At 35.7% G+C, this 25,559-nt stretch overlaps 3 protein-coding genes and 1 long non-coding RNA gene across 5 annotated transcripts; 3 read left to right on the forward strand and 1 right to left on the reverse strand.

The window, feature by feature from the left end:
• Nucleotides 1-389: 389 nt before the first annotated feature.
• Nucleotides 390-3,484, forward strand: LOC120115276 (receptor-like kinase TMK3). The gene is made up of 2 exons (XM_039136021.1): nt 390-2,849; nt 2,943-3,484. Exons 1-2 carry the CDS (start codon nt 440-442, stop codon nt 3,449-3,451), a joined length of 2,919 nt encoding a protein of 972 aa, XP_038991952.1. The 5' UTR covers nt 390-439; the 3' UTR covers nt 3,452-3,484.
• Nucleotides 3,485-5,104: 1,620 nt separating this feature from the next.
• LOC120115252 (receptor-like kinase TMK3) lies at nt 5,105-9,120 on the forward strand. The gene is made up of 9 exons (XM_039136004.1): nt 5,105-5,472; nt 5,556-5,622; nt 5,715-5,780; nt 5,918-5,964; nt 6,063-6,108; nt 6,192-6,272; nt 6,347-6,389; nt 6,458-8,518; nt 8,612-9,120. The coding sequence occupies exons 1-9, from the start codon at nt 5,375-5,377 to the stop codon at nt 9,118-9,120; spliced, it is 3,018 nt and encodes a 1,005-aa protein (XP_038991935.1). The 5' UTR covers nt 5,105-5,374.
• Nucleotides 9,121-10,879: 1,759 nt separating this feature from the next.
• Nucleotides 10,880-18,141, forward strand: LOC120115277 (serine/threonine-protein kinase Nek5-like). 2 transcript variants are annotated; one of them, XM_039136022.1, is made up of 14 exons: nt 10,880-11,142; nt 11,226-11,292; nt 11,385-11,450; nt 11,588-11,634; nt 11,733-11,778; nt 11,862-11,942; nt 12,017-12,059; nt 12,213-12,262; nt 13,261-13,342; nt 13,430-13,479; nt 15,032-15,105; nt 15,425-15,476; nt 15,559-16,188; nt 16,261-18,141. In XM_039136022.1, the coding sequence occupies exons 1-14, from the start codon at nt 11,045-11,047 to the stop codon at nt 17,989-17,991; spliced, it is 3,117 nt and encodes a 1,038-aa protein (XP_038991953.1). In that variant the 5' UTR covers nt 10,880-11,044; the 3' UTR covers nt 17,992-18,141. The 2 variants fall into 2 exon arrangements, with proteins under 2 accessions (XP_038991953.1, XP_038991954.1); XM_039136023.1 differs by lacking the exons at nt 10,880-11,142; nt 11,226-11,292; nt 12,213-12,262 and having other exon boundaries at nt 11,416-11,450.
• Nucleotides 11,167-15,651, reverse strand: LOC120115278. Its single transcript, XR_005515464.1, has 2 exons — nt 15,550-15,651; nt 11,167-11,278 (listed from the first exon to the last, which is right to left on the reverse strand). It is a non-coding gene; the product is annotated as an uncharacterized LOC120115278 (long non-coding RNA).
• Nucleotides 18,142-25,559: the final 7,418 nt, after the last annotated feature.

Raw genomic sequence — 25,559 nt, forward strand, 5'->3', positions numbered from 1 at the left:
TCGGTATCTTCCTTAAGCCGCCATCAAACCCAAAATCAATTTGAGAGTTGAGACCCCGTCTCTTCGACGTTAATTTTCCTTTTTGCTTTACTTGATTTTCTCATCCATTTTCTAAATTATTTATACTTCTTTTACTTGCATCATCATTGTCGGTCACTTGTAACTGTTGGTCACTTTCTCTGAATTTTAAAGCAAAAACCATCAACTTCGTAAAACTAATGTGTAACGGTGAGAAAGAGATTTTTTTTTCCCATCAAAAAGATTCCTTTTTTACTAATAAAGAAACTAGAGTTGATAATTTTTCAGGTTTCAAATGATCTCAATAAAAAATTGTATCCATTCCAGAAATCCAACATAATTTTTTATCCGGTTTTTGTCTTTTCTCCATGTTTCTTGTTTCTGCAAATGTTTTTTGTTCAGGAAAATAACAAGCTTTGATATGGCATGTGATCGTCAAAGGTTCTATCTTTGTGTTTTGTTATGTTTATGTACAGTAACTTATGGTACTACAGATCCCAATGACTTGAAAATCTTGAATGATTTCAAGCAAGGATTGGGTAATCCAGAGCTGCTTAAATGGCCTGAAACTGGAGAAGATGACCCTTGTGGTCCTCCTCCTTGGCCCCATGTTTTCTGTTCCGGTGAGAGAATTGCTCAAATTCAGGTTCAAAATCTTGGTCTCAAAGGACCTCTTCCACAAAACCTCAACCAGCTTTCAAAACTCTTCAATTTGGGGCTTCAAAAGAATCATTTTAATGGTAAATTACCAACCTTTAGTGGTTTATCAGAGCTGGAGTTCGCTTACTTGGATAACAATGAATTTGATACTATTCCAGCTGATTTTTTTGATGGATTGAGCAGTGTTCGAGTCTTGGCTTTGGATTACAATCCGTTTAACAAGACTACTGGATGGTCTATTCCTGTGGAATTGGCTAATTCATTTCAGTTGACAAATCTTTCTTTGGTGAACTGTAATGTGGTTGGTCCATTGCCTGAGTTTCTAGGGAAGTTGCCATCTCTTGCAGCACTTAAACTTTCTTATAACAGATTGTCCGGTGAGATTCCGGCGAGTTTCGGTGAGTCTTTGATGCAGATTTTGTGGTTGAATGATCAAGATGGTGAAGGGATGACTGGTACCGTTGATGTTGTTGCTAATATGGTGTCTTTGAAGCAGCTTTGGCTTCATGGGAATCAATTCTCTGGGACAATCCCTGAGAATATTGGGAATTTGACATCTTTGAAGGATCTGAATCTCAATAGGAACCAGCTTGTTGGCTTGATTCCTGGGAGCTTGGCTGATATGAGGCTTGATAACTTGGTTCTGAACAACAATCATCTGATCGGTCGAATACCGAAGATAAAAGCCGGTAACTTTTCTTATGATTCAAATTCATTTTGTCAATCTAAACCCGGTATTGCTTGTGCTCCTGAAGTTGATGCACTTTTGGACTTCCTTGATGGGATGAATTACCCTATGAATCTTGTTTCTCAATGGTCTGGTAACGATCCTTGTGCTGGTCCATGGATGGGATTGAGTTGCAACCGAAATTCTCGGGTTTCTATCATCAACTTGCCTCGACGTAATCTTAGTGGTACACTTAGTCCTTCACTTGCAAAGTTAGAATCATTGATGGAAATTAGACTACAGGGAAATGATATCCATGGTACGGTTCCTGAGAACTTCACTGATCTGGGAACTCTGAGAACTTTGGATATAAGCGAAAACAATCTTGAGCCTCCGTTGCCCAAATTTCATGACAGCGTGAAGATCCTCATCGAAGGAAACCTGCTGTTGATCGGTAATCATACAAGAGAACCTCCTTCCCCTACTAGGACCAACAGTCCTGCACCTGCAGAATCTCCTCCAAGTGGTCGATCAGGTGGTAAAGAGTCACCACCATTGAGAAGAACACCGTCCCCGAATGGAGCTACCAAAACTAAGTCATCTACCACCACTGTCAGACAACCGGAGTCCCGATCCAATGGTTTCCAAAGATTCAAACTGCTAATTGTGGCAGGTACTGCAACCATTGCTATTATGGTTCTTTTAGTGGTTCTGTTTTATATATTCTTTTGTAAGAAGAGAAAAAGAGCTTCTGAGGTGCCTAGTTCAATTGTTGTTCATTCGAAAGATCCATCCGATCCCCAAAACATAGTTAAGATAGCTGTTTCCAATAACACCAGTGGAAGCCTATTTAGTAAAACTGTAACAAGCTCAAGTTGTAGTCATAGTGGTGCAACACAAAAGTCTCATGTAACTGAGTCCGGAAACTTGGTCATTTCTGTTCAAGTACTTCGGAAAGGGACCAACGATTTTTCCAGAGAGAACGAGCTTGGTAGTGGCGGGTTTGGGACCGTTTACAAGGGTGTACTTGAAGATGGAACTCAACTAGCAGTTAAGAGGATGGAAGCTGGGATCATAAGCAATAAGGCATTGAATGAATTTCAATCCGAAATAACTGTTCTATCTAAGGTCCAGCATCGGCATCTGGTTTCTCTTTTGGGTTATTCCATTGAAGGTAGTGAGAGGCTTCTTGTCTATGAGTTTATGTCTCAGGGTGATCTAAGCAAGCATCTGTTCCATTGGAAGAGCTTAAAATTGGAACCTCTATCTTGGAGAAGGCGGCTTAGTATTGCATTGGATGTTGCTAGAGGAATGGAATATCTTCATAACTTGGCTCGACAAACTTTTATACACCGAGATCTCAAATCATCCAACATCCTTCTAGATGATAACTTTCGAGCAAAAGTTTCGGATTTCGGTTTGGTGAAACTTGCCCCAGACGGAGAGAAGTCCATGGCAACTAGACTCGCCGGAACATTCGGATACCTAGCACCTGAATATGCAGGTTAGTAATCCAAGTTTGCATTGCAGGTGAATCTTTTATTCTATTATTTACATTTTAGCTTCTTAATGTTCTAATAATTCTTGTTGGTTGCAGTGATGGGGAAAATCAGTACTAAAGTTGATGTATTTAGCTATGGGGTGGTGTTGATGGAGCTAGTGACTGGATTAACAGCACTTGATGAGGGGCGCTCGGAGGAAACCCGTTACTTGGCTGACTGGTTTAGGAGAATCAAATCGAAGAAAGACAAGCTTTTAGCCGCAATCGATCCAGCTCTTGAAGTGAATGAGGAAACCTATGAGAGCATTGCCACCATAGCTGAACTAGCAGGCCATTGCACCGCAAGGGAGCCTTATCATCGGCCCGACATGAGCCATGCCGTGAATGAGCTAGCACCTTTAGTTAAGAAGTGGAAGCCGGTCGATGATGAATCAGAGTGTTACTCGGGCATTGATTACAACCAGCCACTTCCCCAGATGTTGAAGGTTTGGCAGGCGGCTGAAAGCCGAGGCGTGAGCTATACAAGTTTGGATGATAGCAAAGGAAGCATCCCGGCAAAACCTACTGGGTTTGCGGACTCCTTCACATCGATCGATGGTCGATAATGGCAGGCAAGCCTATGCCCTACAAGCAAAAAATTATGGTTTTTGAGCCATGGAACATGTCTATCATGATAGTGTAGATAAGAGAGTACATGTTTTTCCATATTTGTTCATAATTTCTGTGTATCAATTTATATTTTTCATTGCTGTGTAAAGGCAACTTAATGCCACAAATACCTGGTCCTGGAATAAAACATATATATGTTCATTAAAGGATTCCTACTAGTTTTTTTTTTTATTCAAGTCTTACTAAACTTAAATTGATGCTTGATTCCTTTTACACTAATATTATATCCATCAGTTCTCGCAAGTCAAATGATGAAACATAATCTGGAGTTTATTGTCAAACCTTGATCATCATTCCGTGAGACTTTTGTAGGAGAAATTGCCACTTGTTCTTGCAAGAGAAAATAACTTCATAATAAGAAAAAGCCACTGTTCTTTCTTTTTGAAGGAAAAGCAGAAGGTAAGTCATTGTTATAATCCTGTCAAAGATGAACACTTGATTTTATGTTAGGATGAACACATGATTTTACGTTAGGACGATGAACTTTAAAATTTTAAGAGATAATAAATTTAAGGAGTAAAAACAGATAAAAAAAACTTATGATATATAATTTATTTAAAATATTCAGGGGACGAATGACCTCGATCCATCCCTAGTCATATAAAAGGTGTCAATTTCCTTATTTATGTGTAACCAAACCCAAGGGATAATGCTGGTTTTCCTCAGCCTACCATTCTTTTAGTCAATCTGGTGACTGCAATTATTCAAAACGGTACCAAATTATTGGTGAAATCACGAATAGAGTAGCATTCATTCATGGACATGGCGCCGGCTATGACTCTTTTTGGTTACCATTGGGAAACCCATGTGCCCACCCCATGACCCAAGCTTCTTCCCGTTTAACTTGTGACCCCACTCTGCTTTCTTTTTTCATTCAATGAACTAATTTCAACTATACCTTGGTCATGTTTCAAGGCAAGTAAAGCTAGATTGTTCGATTTTAACATGTTATGTATTAAAAATAATATTTAAAATCAAGCTGTAGTGTTTATTGTTCAGCTTTAACATATTATGCATTAGAAATAATATGAGTTAAAAAAAACAAAAGTCTAAAATTACAAAACTGTTAAGTTGGAGGGACCGAAAAGTTATTGTACCATAAATAAATAAATAAGTCAATCAAGTTCTACTTTTACCTTTGGTTAACTACTAACCGTCTTGTTTAGTTACTTAACCACCGCTCTCTCTGCATACAAAAATTGTTAACTGAAAACAAAATTTAAAATAGTATAAACTACATGCTTAGTATCTCAGTTATTGTTTTTGTTTTATTAGTCACTTAATTATTATATTTTTTAAAATAATAGTCAACTTATGTTTTGATTTTATTTTGATCACACGTAGCTAATAACGTAACGGAACTACTAACCTGAATTCTTTTAATTTTTCAATGAAAATGTGATATTATCTTACGGTGACACTAGATATGATTTTAAAACAAAAAATAGTTAGATGACTTAAATGGAACAAAAGTGATAGTTGAGATACTAAATATGTAATTTACGCTTTAAAATAATTTCTCTTTTGGTTTCCTGCTATTGAGTGAAGTGAAAGAGAAAGCCTTCGAGCTCAACCGCATGTAAGAAAGGAGAGAATCGTAAACGAAGATTACCTCAGCTTTGAGAAATGATGATCGTTTAAAACGTTTTCTTCTTTAATTTTTGTTGAAACGCATTGGCAGCATTGAAATTGAAGCGAAGAATCCGGCAATGTTGTGGAGATCCCGAGAAAAAAAAATGTTTTAAGACGAAAATGAGTTGACGTTCTTTTCCTTCAATTTTATTTTTCTCTCCTTAATCGCTCCTTTTGTTGGAAACGTCGATTTGGAAGGGGAAAAGTCGAGCAAAGAGTTAAAAGCAATGGAGTCTCGGATGGATCAGTACGAAATTATGGAACAGATCGGCCGTGGTGCTTTCGGTGCTGCCATTCTCGTTCACCACAAATCCGAGAAGAAAAAGTATCCTTCTAATTTCTCATCTAATAACATACATTTGTGTGTTTTCTTTTTTTCATTTTTGGTGATCTTTTCAAAAAATTCAGGTATGTGCTGAAGAAGATCAGACTAGCGCGGCAAACGGAGCGTTGCAGAAAATCTGCACATCAAGAAGTTAGTTAACTTATTTTGTTTAAATAATTTAATCTGTAATAGAGAGTATCGATTTACAAGTTGTAATTTGGTTCGTATATTGTGGATTGTAGATGGCTCTTATTGCGCGAGTTCAACATCCTTGCATTGTTGAGTTTAAGGAAGCTTGGGTTGAGAAAGTAAGATACGATACTACTCTTTTTGTTTTGTTTTTCTCTAGGATTCTGCAATTGATATCATCTTTTAAATAATAGCTTGTTCAGTACGTGGCTGCCTTTTATTGATGTTGAATTTGAATTTTGTGATTGTAATGTAGGGTTGCTTTGTTTGCATTGTTACTGGATATTGTGAAGGTGGCGATATGTGAGTTTCCAAGCTTCTTGAGGAGAACTTTGCTTTTCAATTGCCCCAACTTTTGCAATGTGTCAATATTGTTCGTTTCGTTGTTCTTTTTCTCACAGGGCAGGATTGATGAAAAAGTCAAATGGGGTCCATTTTCCGGAGGAGGTAATCTAATTTCTCTATACCTGTTGATTTCACTAGTTTGTTAATGTTTTATGATGTTAACACTGATGATTGTATCACTGCAGAAACTCTGCAAGTGGTTTGTGCAGCTACTTCTGGCAGTTGAATATCTGCATTCAAATTTTGTTCTGCATCGTGACCTTAAGGTCCGTATCTATTAGATTAGTCTTTTTAGTAACTTAATGATTTATGGACTTGACTTTTGGCACTATCTTGGCAGTGTTCCAATATTTTTCTTACAAAAGATCAAGATGTTCGCCTTGGTGAGTTCGTAATTTCCTTTGTTTTCTTGTGGTTTCTTATAGGTTCTCAACTGGCAGTGGTTTATCAGAGCTGGAGTTCGCTTACTTGGATAACAATGAATTTGATACTATTCCAGCTGATTTTTTTGATGGATTGAGCAGTGTTCGAGTCTTGGCTTTGGATTACAATCCGTTTAACAAGACTACTGGATGGTCTATTCCTGTGGAATTGGCTAATTCATTTCAGTTGACAAATCTTTCTTTGGTGAACTGTAATGTGGTTGGTCCATTGCCTGAGTTTCTAGGGAAGTTGCCATCTCTTGCAGCACTTAAACTTTCTTATAACAGATTGTCCGGTGAGATTCCGGCGAGTTTCGGTGAGTCTTTGATGCAGATTTTGTGGTTGAATGATCAAGATGGTGAAGGGATGACTGGTACCGTTGATGTTGTTGCTAATATGGTGTCTTTGAAGCAGCTTTGGCTTCATGGGAATCAATTCTCTGGGACAATCCCTGAGAATATTGGGAATTTGACATCTTTGAAGGATCTGAATCTCAATAGGAACCAGCTTGTTGGCTTGATTCCTGGGAGCTTGGCTGATATGAGGCTTGATAACTTGGTTCTGAACAACAATCATCTGATCGGTCGAATACCGAAGATAAAAGCCGGTAACTTTTCTTATGATTCAAATTCATTTTGTCAATCTAAACCCGGTATTGCTTGTGCTCCTGAAGTTGATGCACTTTTGGACTTCCTTGATGGGATGAATTACCCTATGAATCTTGTTTCTCAATGGTCTGGTAACGATCCTTGTGCTGGTCCATGGATGGGATTGAGTTGCAACCGAAATTCTCGGGTTTCTATCATCAACTTGCCTCGACGTAATCTTAGTGGTACACTTAGTCCTTCACTTGCAAAGTTAGAATCATTGATGGAAATTAGACTACAGGGAAATGATATCCATGGTACGGTTCCTGAGAACTTCACTGATCTGGGAACTCTGAGAACTTTGGATATAAGCGAAAACAATCTTGAGCCTCCGTTGCCCAAATTTCATGACAGCGTGAAGATCCTCATCGAAGGAAACCTGCTGTTGATCGGTAATCATACAAGAGAACCTCCTTCCCCTACTAGGACCAACAGTCCTGCACCTGCAGAATCTCCTCCAAGTGGTCGATCAGGTGGTAAAGAGTCACCACCATTGAGAAGAACACCGTCCCCGAATGGAGCTACCAAAACTAAGTCATCTACCACCACTGTCAGACAACCGGAGTCCCGATCCAATGGTTTCCAAAGATTCAAACTGCTAATTGTGGCAGGTACTGCAACCATTGCTATTATGGTTCTTTTAGTGGTTCTGTTTTATATATTCTTTTGTAAGAAGAGAAAAAGAGCTTCTGAGGTGCCTAGTTCAATTGTTGTTCATTCGAAAGATCCATCCGATCCCCAAAACATAGTTAAGATAGCTGTTTCCAATAACACCAGTGGAAGCCTATTTAGTAAAACTGTAACAAGCTCAAGTTGTAGTCATAGTGGTGCAACACAAAAGTCTCATGTAACTGAGTCCGGAAACTTGGTCATTTCTGTTCAAGTACTTCGGAAAGGGACCAACGATTTTTCCAGAGAGAACGAGCTTGGTAGTGGCGGGTTTGGGACCGTTTACAAGGGTGTACTTGAAGATGGAACTCAACTAGCAGTTAAGAGGATGGAAGCTGGGATCATAAGCAATAAGGCATTGGATGAATTTCAATCCGAAATAACTGTTCTATCTAAGGTCCAGCATCGGCATCTGGTTTCTCTTTTGGGTTATTCCATTGAAGGTAGTGAGAGGCTTCTTGTCTATGAGTTTATGTCTCAGGGTGATCTAAGCAAGCATCTGTTCCATTGGAAGAGCTTAAAATTGGAACCTCTATCTTGGAGAAGGCGGCTTAGTATTGCATTGGATGTTGCTAGAGGAATGGAATATCTTCATAACTTGGCTCGACAAACTTTTATACACCGAGATCTCAAATCATCCAACATCCTTCTAGATGATAACTTTCGAGCAAAAGTTTCGGATTTCGGTTTGGTGAAACTTGCCCCAGACGGAGAGAAGTCCATGGCAACTAGACTCGCCGGAACATTCGGATACCTAGCACCTGAATATGCAGGTTAGTAATCCAAGTTTGCATTGCAGGTGAATCTTTTATTCTATTATTTACATTTTAGCTTCTTAATGTTCTAATAATTCTTGTTGGTTGCAGTGATGGGGAAAATCAGTACTAAAGTTGATGTATTTAGCTATGGGGTGGTGTTGATGGAGCTAGTGACTGGATTAACAGCACTTGATGAGGGGCGCTCGGAGGAAACCCGTTACTTGGCTGACTGGTTTAGGAGAATCAAATCGAAGAAAGACAAGCTTTTAGCCGCAATCGATCCAGCTCTTGAAGTGAATGAGGAAACCTATGAGAGCATTGCCACCATAGCTGAACTAGCAGGCCATTGCACCGCAAGGGAGCCTTATCATCGGCCCGACATGAGCCATGCCGTGAATGAGCTAGCACCTTTAGTTAAGAAGTGGAAGCCGGTCGATGATGAATCAGAGTGTTACTCGGGCATTGATTACAACCAGCCACTTCCCCAGATGTTGAAGGTTTGGCAGGCGGCTGAAAGCCGAGGCGTGAGCTATACAAGTTTGGATGATAGCAAAGGAAGCATCCCGGCAAAACCTACTGGGTTTGCGGACTCCTTCACATCGATCGATGGTCGATAATGGCAGGCAAGCCTATGCCCTACAAGCAAAAAAATTATGGTTTTTTGAGCCATGGAACATGTCTATCATGATAGTGTAGATAAGAGAGTACATGTTTTTCCATATTTGTTCATAATTTCTGTGTATCAATTTATATTTTTCATTGCTGTGTAAAGGCAACTTAATGCCACAAATACCTGGTCCTGGAATAAAACATATATATGTTCATTAAAGGATTCCTACTAGTTTTTTTTTTTATTCAAGTCTTACTAAACTTAAATTGATGCTTGATTCCTTTTACACTAATATTATATCCATCAGTTCTCGCAAGTCAAATGATGAAACATAATCTGGAGTTTATTGTCAAACCTTGATCATCATTCCGTGAGACTTTTGTAGGAGAAATTGCCACTTGTTCTTGCAAGAGAAAATAACTTCATAATAAGAAAAAGCCACTGTTCTTTCTTTTTGAAGGAAAAGCAGAAGGTAAGTCATTGTTATAATCCTGTCAAAGATGAACACTTGATTTTATGTTAGGATGAACACATGATTTTACGTTAGGACGATGAACTTTAAAATTTTAAGAGATAATAAATTTAAGGAGTAAAAACAGATAAAAAAAACTTATGATATATAATTTATTTAAAATATTCAGGGGACGAATGACCTCGATCCATCCCTAGTCATATAAAAGGTGTCAATTTCCTTATTTATGTGTAACCAAACCCAAGGGATAATGCTGGTTTTCCTCAGCCTACCATTCTTTTAGTCAATCTGGTGACTGCAATTATTCAAAACGGTACCAAATTATTGGTGAAATCACGAATAGAGTAGCATTCATTCATGGACATGGCGCCGGCTATGACTCTTTTTGGTTACCATTGGGAAACCCATGTGCCCACCCCATGACCCAAGCTTCTTCCCGTTTAACTTGTGACCCCACTCTGCTTTCTTTTTTCATTCAATGAACTAATTTCAACTATACCTTGGTCATGTTTCAAGGCAAGTAAAGCTAGATTGTTCGATTTTAACATGTTATGTATTAAAAATAATATTTAAAATCAAGCTGTAGTGTTTATTGTTCAGCTTTAACATATTATGCATTAGAAATAATATGAGTTAAAAAAAACAAAAGTCTAAAATTACAAAACTGTTAAGTTGGAGGGACCGAAAAGTTATTGTACCATAAATAAATAAATAAGTCAATCAAGTTCTACTTTTACCTTTGGTTAACTACTAACCGTCTTGTTTAGTTACTTAACCACCGCTCTCTCTGCATACAAAAATTGTTAACTGAAAACAAAATTTAAAATAGTATAAACTACATGCTTAGTATCTCAGTTATTGTTTTTGTTTTATTAGTCACTTAATTATTATATTTTTTAAAATAATAGTCAACTTATGTTTTGATTTTATTTTGATCACACGTAGCTAATAACGTAACGGAACTACTAACCTGAATTCTTTTAATTTTTCAATGAAAATGTGATATTATCTTACGGTGACACTAGATATGATTTTAAAACAAAAAATAGTTAGATGACTTAAATGGAACAAAAGTGATAGTTGAGATACTAAATATGTAATTTACGCTTTAAAATAATTTCTCTTTTGGTTTCCTGCTATTGAGTGAAGTGAAAGAGAAAGCCTTCGAGCTCAACCGCATGTAAGAAAGGAGAGAATCGTAAACGAAGATTACCTCAGCTTTGAGAAATGATGATCGTTTAAAACGTTTTCTTCTTAATTTTTGTTGAAACGCATTGGCAGCATTGAAATTGAAGCGAAGAATCCGGCAATGTTGTGGAGATCCCGAGAAAAAAAAATGTTTTAAGACGAAAATGAGTTGACGTTCTTTTCCTTCAATTTTATTTTTCTCTCCTTAATCGCTCCTTTTGTTGGAAACGTCGATTTGGAAGGGGAAAAGTCGAGCAAAGAGTTAAAAGCAATGGAGTCTCGGATGGATCAGTACGAAATTATGGAACAGATCGGCCGTGGTGCTTTCGGTGCTGCCATTCTCGTTCACCACAAATCCGAGAAGAAAAAGTATCCTTCTAATTTCTCATCTAATAACATACATTTGTGTGTTTTCTTTTTTTCATTTTTGGTGATCTTTTCAAAAAATTCAGGTATGTGCTGAAGAAGATCAGACTAGCGCGGCAAACGGAGCGTTGCAGAAAATCTGCACATCAAGAAGTTAGTTAACTTATTTTGTTTAAATAATTTAATCTGTAATAGAGAGTATCGATTTACAAGTTGTAATTTGGTTCGTATATTGTGGATTGTAGATGGCTCTTATTGCGCGAGTTCAACATCCTTGCATTGTTGAGTTTAAGGAAGCTTGGGTTGAGAAAGTAAGATACGATACTACTCTTTTTGTTTTGTTTTTCTCTAGGATTCTGCAATTGATATCATCTTTTAAATAATAGCTTGTTCAGTACGTGGCTGCCTTTTATTGATGTTGAATTTGAATTTTGTGATTGTAATGTAGGGTTGCTTTGTTTGCATTGTTACTGGATATTGTGAAGGTGGCGATATGTGAGTTTCCAAGCTTCTTGAGGAGAACTTTGCTTTTCAATTGCCCCAACTTTTGCAATGTGTCAATATTGTTCGTTTCGTTGTTCTTTTTCTCACAGGGCAGGATTGATGAAAAAGTCAAATGGGGTCCATTTTCCGGAGGAGGTAATCTAATTTCTCTATACCTGTTGATTTCACTAGTTTGTTAATGTTTTATGATGTTAACACTGATGATTGTATCACTGCAGAAACTCTGCAAGTGGTTTGTGCAGCTACTTCTGGCAGTTGAATATCTGCATTCAAATTTTGTTCTGCATCGTGACCTTAAGGTCCGTATCTATTAGATTAGTCTTTTTAGTAACTTAATGATTTATGGACTTGACTTTTGGCACTATCTTGGCAGTGTTCCAATATTTTTCTTACAAAAGATCAAGATGTTCGCCTTGGTGAGTTCGTAATTTCCTTTGTTTTCTTGTGGTTTCTTATAGGTTCTCATTTTTCCCATTCTTTAACATCATTGAGTTATATTAGATATCCTACCTGATTGCATATTCTTTGATTGTTATCCTCAATTTTCTTTCTGGTCTGTACTGGTTTAGGGGATTTTGGACTTGCCAAAACTCTGAAGGCAGATGATTTGGCTTCCTCGGTATGTACTATGTGATGAAATACTCTTTTGATAAACTTTTTAAAATCTTTTCCAACCATCTCCGACGATTGAAAAGATGTTTTGGGCCATTTTCCCCTACCGTTTCTCTCTCTCCCTCTCAATTTTTTCTTTCTGCGGTTGTATAATAAGCTATGCTACTTAGCTCAAAACAGAGCTTGATATTAGTATTTGTGTTCTATTTACTGAGGCATCAATTTCCGTATGCATTTTGTAGCTAAAATCTTGTAACATGTGGTACTGATAGAGTAGCTAATTCATAACATATTCCACTCTTCCAAGGTTGGCTGTTGTCTAACATGTTGATGGACAGATAGAATAGAAAAATAATGTGATTTGTTAACAAGCATAGTGTTACTAATCGGTGCTATATCTGCCGAGAACAAATTGTTACTAATTGGAAAGCAAAATTATAATTAAGCCAACTTGACTAACTTAAGTAATCATTTTTCTTGTTTATGGAAAGAATTAAGAGGAATAACTATTGGTTGATCTTAGTTCTTTCTGGGGTGGACGAATCCATTACTGAGAAATTGAAATATAGGATGTATGCAACTTCTTGTTGCTTTGTCAAAGTGGGTGTATATTTAATGATAAATGAGATGTATTTAAATTTTTCAGTGGTCTTTTGTTGATATTTTATCAGAAAGAAGCTAAAAACAGCAAAAGGATTACATATTACAGTGCTGGAAATTAATCATCACTTATGTTGTGTCAGTTAACGTTACCCCATTGCATATGGGAATAGGGTTTTGTTGTTGTTGTTATGTTGTTTCAGTTATAAGTGACCAAAGACAAAAGTTCCATACACATCAGTATACTAAAACTAGGTTTTCTCATGCCCTCATTAAACTAGGTTTAATGAGGCCTTCCTTATTATCAACAAAAAAAAAAAACCTTTGGTCTCATTTTTCATTTTTGTATCTGTTCTTCCTTACCTAAGGACTTGAAAGATAATATTTGTTTTATGCATGACTCAGGTTGTTGGTACTCCCAATTACATGTGTCCTGAACTGCTTGCAGATATTCCATATGGTTTCAAGTCTGATATCTGGTCTCTGGGTATGTCATTTCCTATATATATAATTGACTTGTAAAGATTTCTTTTATCTTTTTTTTTTTTTTGCTTACTTGCTTCTTTTTGAACAGGGTGCTGTATGTATGAGATGGCTGCTCATTGTCCTGCATTTAAAGCTTTTGTAAGATTTCTCACAGTTCCTTTGGTTGAATCTGTTTATTGTTTTCTGAAATGATCTTATATAACCTTTTTAGGTGTAACATATATCCCATTTTGACAAGTTGAGGAAATTTTGAAATTTCTATGTTCTTTTTCCGTTCCTTTTATCTTCTGGTGAAATTTTCACCATTGCCAAATGAAACATAGCTTTCTATCTGTTTATCTGAATTAGGAATTATTCGTAGCACGCTTTGCTAGGTTCATAACTGTTTTTCATGAATCCATGCTCCAGTTTTTAAACAACGTTTTCAAAGTACTACTTGTATTGTGTGATGTGGTCTCCTTTGAGAGGTTCTTTGAAAATGCTAGTTTTTATAACTCTTGTTGCGATTGCACCAAATTGTTATGATCGCGTGTTTCAATTGATAGTGGAACTCATCTAAGGAAATTCTGGACCTTAGACTCGTTAGAGAGAATTTTAAATCTTTTAGTTTTTTTTTTTTTTGTAATTTTTGACTTCATACTTTTTTGCTTCCAAACTGGCCTCTTAAATAGAGGTTACCCTAGGTCAAATAAAAGAGTTACTAAAATAATTAAAAAGGAAGTCTCCTACTATGGCAAGACTTTTAATGATCTAAATTATAAAATACTCATAAATAAAACCTCATAATACTTCTCATGATAAAATATTAACTTCTAATAAAATACTAATAAACTTATTTTCTAATAATAACCTAATAATTAACGCTAATAATGATATTGGTTGCAAAGGCAACCAGTAACACCCTTGTTATGGATGCTGTTTGTGGCAAGCATTATGTTAGACGCAAGAAACCAGCTTGGGAAGTAGTTTGATTTTGATTGTCATTTTTTTTATTTCCTAAAGTTTCTTTGTTAGAATAAATAAAAGGAAATTAGGGTTTCTGTTATTGTATACATCTATTTAAAGAGGAAGTTTACCAAGGAATACAAGAAATCAAATTTTCAGTAAGTTAAAGGTAGGCTATTCCCAAGGATGCGACTGGTTCGGGGAATGTTATATACCTGAGGTAATGCAAGATAATTCGGGCAGGACGGGCCAGGTCCAAGCTTGGACTTGAATTGTTTTTTGAAATCGGGCCTCGTCCCAACCCATAGACACCTATATTCCAAAAAAAGAAAACCTAAAAGCCCCCTTAATATTTTTGCACATATATTTGTTTAATTTGCTTGGAACAATTTGTGTAAACAAAAACATATCACAATGATAACTTAGTAAACAATACTCTTAGGAAATCTTACATCCCTCCAACGAAACACGACAATCTTTCATCCTAGTAATGCTCCAAGTAATCTTACATTCAGGTGATACTGTTCACATAGGTAATGTTACATTCCGTGAACTAAACACACCCTTAGAGAGTTTCACCACCATAGGCAAGACTGAGTCGAAACAAGGACAAAGACCCTTATTTCAAATCTGATTCTCCCATTAGTCGTTCGATGATGTGATCCCAGACCTGTGATCATGCATCCTCTAACCATGTAATGAAAAGATTTGACTCAACTAATTTTTATCAAACTTCTTGTTCTAGGACATGGCAGGATTAATAAGCAAGATAAATCGCTCTGCAATTGGCCCTTTGCCTTCTTGCTACACTCCGTCCTTGTAAGTCTTAATTTTTTATTTTAGAGCTCACTGTAGTTGTATGCTTTAATAATGACCAAGAATTCTCTATGATTTTTCACGCTCTGACCGTGACTTTGTTTATCCTTGTTGCCTTTAATTATGGTTTTATATATTATGTTTGGAACTGTTTTAGATCTCTTAATGAAATTCTTTCTTACGTGTCCTGGAAACTGTGCTTTTTTAAAGCTTATCAATAATCTGTATTTTGGGGTTGTATGATTAATGCTCGTGTGTTAAATAATCTGCTCCTCATGTGCATGTAGTTAATTTGTATAATGTTCTTATGTTACACTCACAGGAAAACATTTATCAAGTGCATGCTAAGAAAAAACCCGGAGCATCGACCCAGTGTTAGTTATTTTTTGCTCAACTCTTAAGAATTTTATAACTGCATGACTTTAATGTAACAGTTTGAATTTTCACCTTGCTTAGGCATCAGAACTTTTGAGGCACCCTTATTTGCAGCCACATGTTGATCAATATAGCCCGTCATTCAGCTCCCCTTCACTGAATTGCCCTGCAGATAAGCATATTTCCTCTTGTCGTGATAACAGGAAAAATATGGATGAGAGTCAGAATAGTAGCAGCTCATGTAGTGATCAAGATAGTCTGATTTCGAATGACAGAAACACTTCCACAGTGGTTTCAAATGCCAACAATGAGGTCATTAACACTGATTCACTTTCTAATTATGTTAAAGATGGCACCGAGCAGCACCTGCTGCATGGTGAAGAGAACGGCCCAACAATATTTACTTGCAAAGCTGACGAGAAAGGAATGACGAAACATTATAATTTGGAACAGGGATTTAATGTTCAATCAAAGGAACCAAAAACCATCAAAAGCATAGGGAAAGTAGCAGAAAATGGTTTCGCAATGAGAGGCAAAAGCAAACAAGCAGTAGATGAATTGACTCAAAGAAATAATGTAGAGGCATCACCCAGAGTTCTCAAACCACCGGCTCGAACTTCAAAATCAATTGCAGATTCACCAACTGTTGCTTCTGCAAAACTACCTCAAGATGCTGCAAAAAGGATACCGGGAAATCATTTGAAGCACCAGGTACTTAGTGATTCTGATTTAATTTAATTCGTTATTACTATTGTCACTTATTTTGCAAGTTATTGTCTCCAGCTGCATTTAACTGAATCCTCTCCGAAGAGTAAACCTAGACATGAAGGACTTCCTCCGCCTGGACCTGGGAAGCATTTTTCTGAAGATGGACTACTTTCTAAGAGAAGGCAAAAAACTCCTTCCACTGTTGCAAGACCATCTATTACAGGAAGAATGAAGCATGCCGGAACTGATATTTCATATAGGGCAAGCAACATACAAAAGTTAGGATCTACAAAGATAAACCAGGAGCGCGAAACTATCTGTCATCAGCTGCTCAATGCTTGCCTTACAAATGCTTCTAGGGAGGTAAAACAAGAGGCTGTGATGGCTCTAACTGAAGGGACCCAAACGGATTGCTGCAATTTTGTTTCATCGTCCATCTCAATTCAGGCATTTGAGATTTGTGATGATGCTACAGCCCACTTTAGAAGCATGAAAGAACGGGCACATGATCATGAGATAATTGCCCACGTCAATAGCTTGGAGTCATATCCACCGTACAGCTCCCCTGCTCTGAAATCTGTTGGTTGCTTAACTGAAGAATCTGGTCCAACCCAGGATCTTCCGCATTCTAGTCCAGTTGATGCAAAAGGGAGTCCAAGTGCCCCGTTGGACCTTCCAGGCATGATTTCTGAAGAAGTATATGTTCCTAAAGACGATACTGCTAAAAGCAGGACAATTACCAGGGATGATGTTCCTTTGTTCCGGACAAGTAGCAGGGATGATGCCCCCACATGCAGCCCAAGTAGCAGGAATGATGCCCCTATAAGAAGGCCAAGTAGGAGGGACGATGCCTCCGCATGCAGCCCAAGTAGTCGGATTGATGCCCCTATAAGCAGGCCAAGTAGCAGTGATGATGCCTCCATAAGCAGCAGGTTAAATATAGTGGAAAATGCCCCTGTAAGTGGACCAGCTACTGGGGAAGATTGCCCCGTTAGCAGGCCAATTGTGAAGGATGAAACTGTGGCAAGTAGACTTAGTCACAGGCCTGATATGATGCTCCATTCACATATTTCTTCTACATCCAGTGGTGATGACAAGTTCACTGTAATGGAACTTCTCTCAGCTGTTGCAGAAACTTCACGTTGCATTTTCTCACCATTTTCATTCACCCAGAATAATTCACAGCGAGATAACAGATCAAATTTTCATAATCAAACAACTGAAAAACCAGTTGAGACCTCTCGTCCTCCAGCTTTAAATGAGGTTATACATATTATATGGCATAGTAGTTTCTGTGTTGGCAGTGAGCAGCCCATAATGGGAAAAGAAGAAATGGATATTCACAATGTGGATGTTGGGAAACTCATAAATGTTGTGATCGACGAATTGGATATGAGAAACATGACTAGTGCAGTGACCCTGAACTCATCTATTTGCCCCGAAGTTTCGAGCTCAAAACCAAATGTTTGTGATCATTCCGGTGTTAAAGAAATGGATGTTAGGAACTTTGGTTACTCGTATCGAAAATCCGATTCTCCCGAGCCTGCTAACCCCAGCTCTTGTGTGCCAGAAGAGGAGACACCAGCAAAGGGAACATTGGATATCAAGTCTTTTAGGCAAAGGGCAGAGGCACTCGAAGGGCTCCTGGAATTGTCTGCAGAGTTACTGGAGCAGAACAGGTTGGAAGAGCTCGCAGTTGTTTTGAAGCCTTTCGGGAAAGATAAGGTGTCCCCAAGGGAGACGGCTATCTGGTTAGCCAAGAGCCTGAAAGGAATGATGATTGACGACTCTGGACGGAGTTCATGAATACTATTAATTCTAGGGGGTAAGCGTTCTTTCTTTTTGTTCGTTTCCATTGTTTATTCACATAGCTGTTGTAACTGTTGGCTTATTGATTACCATGCTTATCCATTTACAATTGAAAATTATAAACGGAACATGCAGGTTGTCTTTGGCATCACCTTATAGTACATACTACATAAGGCAAATGTATTCATCTGCTACAGAACGTACTAAATTCAAGGCAAACTGCTACTGTTTATGATTTTTATTTGTTGCTTAAATTTATGTTATTTTTGGAGTCATATCTCCATAGAGATGTTCGAAAATTTGTCCGATACAGCTCTTGATAATGAATAATTAGAAGGCTTCAACTAAAAAAAAATATTCTAACTATGCCTTTTTTTTCTTTAAGTAACTACACTATTTTATAGTCAAATTAAATCTTTAAACTAACACCCATAACTTGTATACTGTATTCTTACGAGTTAAAGATGTCAAATCAAATATTCAAAATATTTCTTAACCCAAAATAGGTAAAATATGGTTTCTTTCACAAATTCCATATTTCTACATTTATTATAAAATAAATAATCAGAAGAAGTCAAAATATAATATTTCAACTTCTAATTCAAATCCGATTTCATGTAGTAACAAGCAGTTCTGTTTTGTTCATATAATAAATAAAACTGTCTAATTTAAAATCCTATTTAAAATACCTTTTAAAGCATGGTTTAGTATCATAATATATGTTTATACTAAATTATATTTAATACTAATCATACTTCTAGTTTGTAAACAGTTCATACTCGTATACATGCCAACTAGAAAATTTTGAAACACAGTCGGATGTCATTACTGTTACCTGTAAATATTCCTAGTGATTGATGTCAAGTTCAGCTCATTACTCCTTCCACTTTAATTTACCTACGCGTGAAAATCATCACACGCTAAGTATACACTTACTGAGGCATAAGAAGAGTAAGTAAAATATTTTAAAACATAAGTAAGCCATAAAAGATCAAAATACGAATTAAATCATATAAAATATATGTAAACGCATAAAACTGACTTGATAAGCCAAATTCATGTCACATAACCTGTAAAACATTATTTCATATGCATAACATACTTATCAATCGGTCTATTAAAAAATATTCATTCACAGCCCAATATATGACAAATGAGAATGCAAGGTACATAAATTGCACATAAGTGTTAAACGAAAGTATAGATACCGTAGTAACAACAATATTATACTAATATATCGAAATAGTAATTCACAAACTCATTATGAACACCATCAATGCACATATAATGTGAAAAGTACGCAAAGGTACTAATATGAAAATACAACAAATGAGTTAAACAAAATCAAACGATAACCATCTTATTTATGGTATTAACGAGTGCTCATTATGAACACCATCATTGCACACATATTGCTATAGTACACAGAATATTACTCCAAGTACACAAAGTACTGATATGAAAATGCAATGATGTATTAAACAAAATCGATCGATAACCATCATACTCAAAGTATGTCAAAATGCACCTATGACTCTCAATGTACATACAATAGGTTGTTATATCCCAAAACGCAGATTAAACATTTATTCTGAAACACCGATAGATGTTAAATAAAGTAAAATGCATCTAATTGTTTTAGGGCAGTTCATACCCTGATATTCTTCAATAAAATCATTTTCATAAACCTTATGAAAATTACTTCAGAATGCATTAAACAAATGCTTAGTAAAAACACTCGAGATTGACTAATCGCAAGTCGTCCTCATATCATATAAGTACATAGTAAATACACTCAATTTAACACTATTTATACAAGTCAAAATATAAACATCACTAAGCTTTAAGCTTGACCCTATGCTTTAAATTCGCTTCTATTAAGAAGTTCCTCACAATTTTGTATTCTGGTAGTTTGCACTACCATTAAAGAAATATTATTTTGTATTAATCTACTCACTCAAATATTATTATGTTTATACCACTGGAAACTAAACTCAAATACGGATCAAACCAAGTAAGTAACTTCTTCTATTTCAATTTTTACAATTTATAGTAAATTTTCAAAGTTGACTTACATAATATATTTTGAGCATAATATGATGCCCTATTTTCTGACCTATTCTCGATTAAAAGTTCATATATTTTTTATACTCCTCGAAATTAGTAGCCGTTTATTTTACACAAAACTAGATTGATATAAGAATTCATTGATATAATATTCATCCTCTAATAACTTTCGTATAATTTATGGTGATTTTCTAAACGTACTGTTCAGAACATAATTTCTAGGCAGATTTCACCAATTTGTATTTTCAGCTTATTCACTAATTCTATTAGCTCAACAAATGAACAAATATGCATGAACCACAAAACACATAATAATTAGGAGTCACTTCTTACCATAGTAACTCTGTCACTGACTCATTGCAAGTCAATGTTTGTTCGATAACATAAGTACAAATTAAATTTGCACTCACCTGATGTCTTTAGCTTGCAAACCTTCCTTAGATATTCATATTTCATCCTTAAGCTTCTCCAAACTTTAAGAATGTTTGATATTGATTTCAAGCGCACAATCTAAATGAGAACCATTACAAAACATATACAAATTCAAATCACATGTTAGAATCTTACTAACGTAAGCACACATTATAAAATAAATTCCTAAAAATCTTCCGATGCTTGTTCGATACTAATTTCATGTCACAACATAAATATTGACCTTAACACTTCCAATTGACCATTCAAATTCCATTTAATCCAAATTTCACATAACATTTTCACTTAAGCTTCCAACTTTTCCATATTTGTAATTTAAGCCTCAACTTTTACCAACTTCCCAAAATAATCTAATTTCACATCCTAACTTCAATTTCAACACTCAAACGTTAATTTTCAACATACTAAATCAACTATTGAACCATTACACATAGATCCCATAATTTTCCATAATTATCAGATAGGTCCCTCAACTTTTATAAAATTACAAAATGGTCCCCAAATTTTTTATAAGGCTTGTAGAATACTTTCTACATCATTTCTATCCCCTACATAATTTTTTCATAATTTTTCTCATCCTCAAAAACCAAGGCTAAATAGTACAAGTCTAGGGATCCATGATTTCACTTGGTTTTGATTCAATTCGAGCATGAAATCAACCTCTATTCAACCTTATAAAATATCTACAATCAAATCCATAATCAAATTTCATCAAATCACAACTTTTCCTAATTTTTAGGGTTATGCCGAAACTACCAAATGCATTTCTAGGAGATTTGGTCTTGATTTAACCATCAAACAAGCTTGGAAATGATTCAACAACCTCAAAAACCTCAAAAACCATCATCAATTCCATAAACCCTAATATGAACATAAACCCTAGAATTTGGGATCTTTGAGCTCAAGCAAGATTAGCATGCAATACGGTACCAAATGATAAAGCTCATAGACTAAAACAATTTTCTATTTCACTTCTAAATCTAAAAACCTAATAAGTTGGCTTAAAAATAAAAAATAAAAATTTTCTTACTTAGGGTATGAAGGCCACGAAATGGAGGAGAAAGATGACCAAGTGTTCATGAAATTTTAGTTAATTTCATGTTAATTTATCATGTATTTAAGCTTAAATGAATATGAAATTCATTTAATGGGAAATGACAATTTTACCATTAATGAAACTTGATAATTATATTCATACCAAGCCACATAACCCTTATCATCTTTATAAAGTCAAAAATGAACAAAATATTTTACCATTTTCCAATATAACCAAGCAACTTTCCAAAAATTGTAATCTTGCCACTTTGATCCAACAGTCCAAATTAAACATGGAAATAAGTTCTCAAATCCAATGGTCCATAATATTTTCCATCATTTTAAAATGTGGAAATAATATTTTTAAGTCTAATTTATCATCCTTCAAGTTTTCCCAAAATTTCTATTCGATCTGATTTATCGAATTCATATCGAATTTTAACAATTTCTAGTTTTTAACATAAATTCCGAATTGAATAAGATTTCAATAAAACCCCATTTTCAAGAGTAATCTATCCATTTGTGGAATAAAAATTGATTTTGGGAAAATTACCACTTTATTCCCTAAACTTTTCCAAATTTTATACTTTGGCTACTAAGTTTTCAAAACTTACATTTTGGTCACTAACCAAAATTTTGGGGTATTACAGCTTTAAGTATCTAAACTAATTTTTTTTTATCGAAATAAGTTCTTAAACTATAATTATTTTTATTTTAAGCCCCTAAACTATTTTTTAGTAAAAAAATTATCTAATTTTATGTGACATGTCAACATTTTATCGGCCTAAATTTTTTTTTCTAATTGAAAAAAATGATAGGAGTTAAAATTGTTAAATATAATAGTTTAAACTTAGATTGACAAAAAATAGTTTAGGTACTTAAAACAAAAGGAATATATAATTTGAGTACTTATTTTTACTTTAAGTCTAATTAGAATATCATAATATAAATGTAACACCCATTTTCGTCTCATTTTTTTTTATTTTTTTTATTTTTTATATATACATACATATATATAATATATATATAGTTTTTGAAACATTTATATATTATATAATTTTTAAAACACTTTGAAAATAAATATAATATATAGTTTTTAAAACGTTTTTGAAAATATATATTATATGGTTTTCAAAACATTTTGAAAATAAATATAATTTTTTAAAAAGAAACATTTTGAAAACATATATATATTATATAATTTTGAAATCATTTTGAAAACTTATAATATATAATTTTAAAAAAACATTTTCGAAAACTATATAATTTTGAAAACGTTTTTAAAAATATATATATAATATATAATTTTAAAATACTTTTGAAAATATATATATTATATAGTTTTAGAAAATATTTTATATTATTATTATTATCGTTTTTATTTATTTATTATTTATTTTTATTAATTTTATTTTCATTTTAATTGACTAGGTCTATTTTGGGGTCCAAGTGAGCTAAGTTGGGCCTGACCCAGCCCAGAGCTCAGATTAGGGTTCCAACGTATGTTCAAACAGGCGCCGCGGAGGTCAAGGGTCAGTCACACCGGCCACCGAGATTTCTGGCCGAGGAGATCGGGACTGACCCATCCCGAAATCCCCGGCCAACTAACCACGAGCACGTTACCGTTATCATCGGAGCAGACCCCCGGTGGGGTGGGTATAAATATCCCACCACGACCATCAGGGAGGGAGGGGATCATTGGTACCACAACAGATCATCCACAGAAAACCAGAATCATCAAACCACATGACCAGCACGGTCAAAAACATCAACCATCACTGAACTCACGAGAGAACCAACAAGCATAGTAACCAAACAAGACTCCATCGAGTCAACAGCACATAAAAAACCTGAAAACAACCCAAAATAACCAAACACAAAACCAACCAAACCTAAGTCATACACACAACAACCATCACACAAACGACACCATCAAATCGACCAACAACAAAGGTCGAACACAACCAAATACACAAAACCGAAGTACCAACCAAAGGCCTCGGAGAAGCTATCGGAAAACCAGAAGGCGTAGGTTTTAAGGTAAAGACCCGAACTTTAGGCGTAGATCTACGCCGTTTGGGGTCCCTTTAGGGGAAAGGGGCTTCGGATCGGGGTTTAGAGTGACAAGGCGAGTGTTTCGGGCTAAATGGTTTTTTTCGGCCACCGCCGGCGGTGGCCGGCATGGTGGCCGGTGCGACGGGGAGACCACCGGAGCTGTGGCCTGATATCTCCCATTTGAGAGAGTTTGAGAGACGAGAGAGAGCGCAGAGAGAGAGGGAAAAGTGACCAAATGAGAGAGATGAAGAAATAGAACCCTATTTTCGGCTTTAAATACGAATTTCAAAACGGCGTCGTTTTACGAAGGATTGATCTGCAAATAGAATATTTTTAAATCCTCTCCGCAGTCCCTGGTATTTTGGATCGGTTTTCATTTTGGTCACTATTTGTAATTTTGACCCCAAATTTGCAATTTAATCAATTTGGTCCCTATTTATATTTTTTTGAGTATTCTGTGAATTGGTCCCCTAACTTTTTATTTGTTCTTTTGTCGTTCATTTTCTAATTCATTAAGCTCAATTTGTTCCAATTTGATCATAAGTTTTATTTTTTTTATTTTTTTTATTTTACTTTTAAATATTTTTTTAACTTAACCTGTTATTATTGTTTTTTTTATTATTTCTTTCTTTCATTATTATTATTTTTATATTTTTTATTTAGCATCTTGTTTTCGCTTTTTATCTAACATATTTTGTTTCAGTCGTGATTTCAGCCGATCAAATGGTAAGTAATTCGGATCGAATAATTTTAATTTTAATTTAAATTCTAATTTTCGCAATTAAAGACAACCGATAAATTAATTGGTACCGAAAGGGCGGTTCAAGGTGCTAATCCTTCCTTGACCGTAATCGACTCCCGAACCCGACATGTTTTGGTACAACGCAGATCAGGTAAGATGGTGTCCGATCCACCTAAATTCGTTTTAAAGTGGTCGGTGGCGACTCCCAATTCGTTTAATCCAAGTCGAAGCCCAATTTCGGGGCCCAACCGAAAGACGGTTCCGACAGCTTGGCGACTCCACTGGGAAAGGTAAGTGAGTCAGGCCGAAATTAATTTTCGGTTGTCTTTTATGCGAAAACGGTAAATTTAAATTTTAATTTATTTATTTGATTCCAATTATTTATCTTTGATTATTTTCAAATAAATAGTTGTACTACATTTTTTAATGATTTCAGATTTTTCAAAGTTTTCATCTCAGGCTCTATACCCGAGCTCCAAACCCTATTTAAGTAGGGGTGAAAGCGACGCCTTCGTGTGAATTTATTCACCGTATGGGCCTAGCAAGTAACCTTCGGGATTCATATACCTTATGTCTTCGTGTGAATTTATTCACCGTGCGGGCATAAGTGAATGTTTCCTCTCGAGTTTAACTTAGTCCACACAAGCTTGTAATGAGCTTAGGACTAAGGGTCTGGCAAGCCCAAGGGGGCACCGGCAAGGAGAACTCGAGTACCTTTTTAGACCCTAAATCAGGAGAGTACAGAGAATTAGAGCCCACCCCGAAACCTCATTCCAAACCCTAGGATGTTTTATTTCCTACTTTATTTTCTGTTCAAAGCATGTGAACTAGACAAACATGCGGCTAGGATTGGTTTGAAATTAGCATGCGGGATAGAAATCATGTCTGTGTAGGAATATTAAGCGTGTTCGGGTAGATTATCATGTGGGGTAAGACTTTTCATTTTCATCATTTTTATTATTATCATCATTATCTCACTAACTTTTCTGTTTCTCTTCCTCCTTTCATTTTTATTCTTTGGCATTTTTTATCATTCGCATCATTAAAACGAGGTATTGATCCACAAAAAATGTGTTTGTTAAACATGAATAATTTGTATTAATGGACAAAGGGGTTATAATACAAAGAGATAAAAAGCTCAGAAGTACAGCCGTGGTCAAAGAATACTCAGAAGCAAAGGTTGCAGGGGCAAGACGAGGAAAATGTTGCTGGCCCAGAAACTCCTTTTGAAAAC

This window comes from Hibiscus syriacus, unplaced genomic scaffold, assembly GCF_006381635.1.
Source record: "Hibiscus syriacus cultivar Baekdansim isolate YM2019G1 unplaced genomic scaffold, ASM638163v2 tig00110260_pilon, whole genome shotgun sequence".
NCBI lineage: Eukaryota > Viridiplantae > Streptophyta > Magnoliopsida > Malvales > Malvaceae > Hibiscus > Hibiscus syriacus.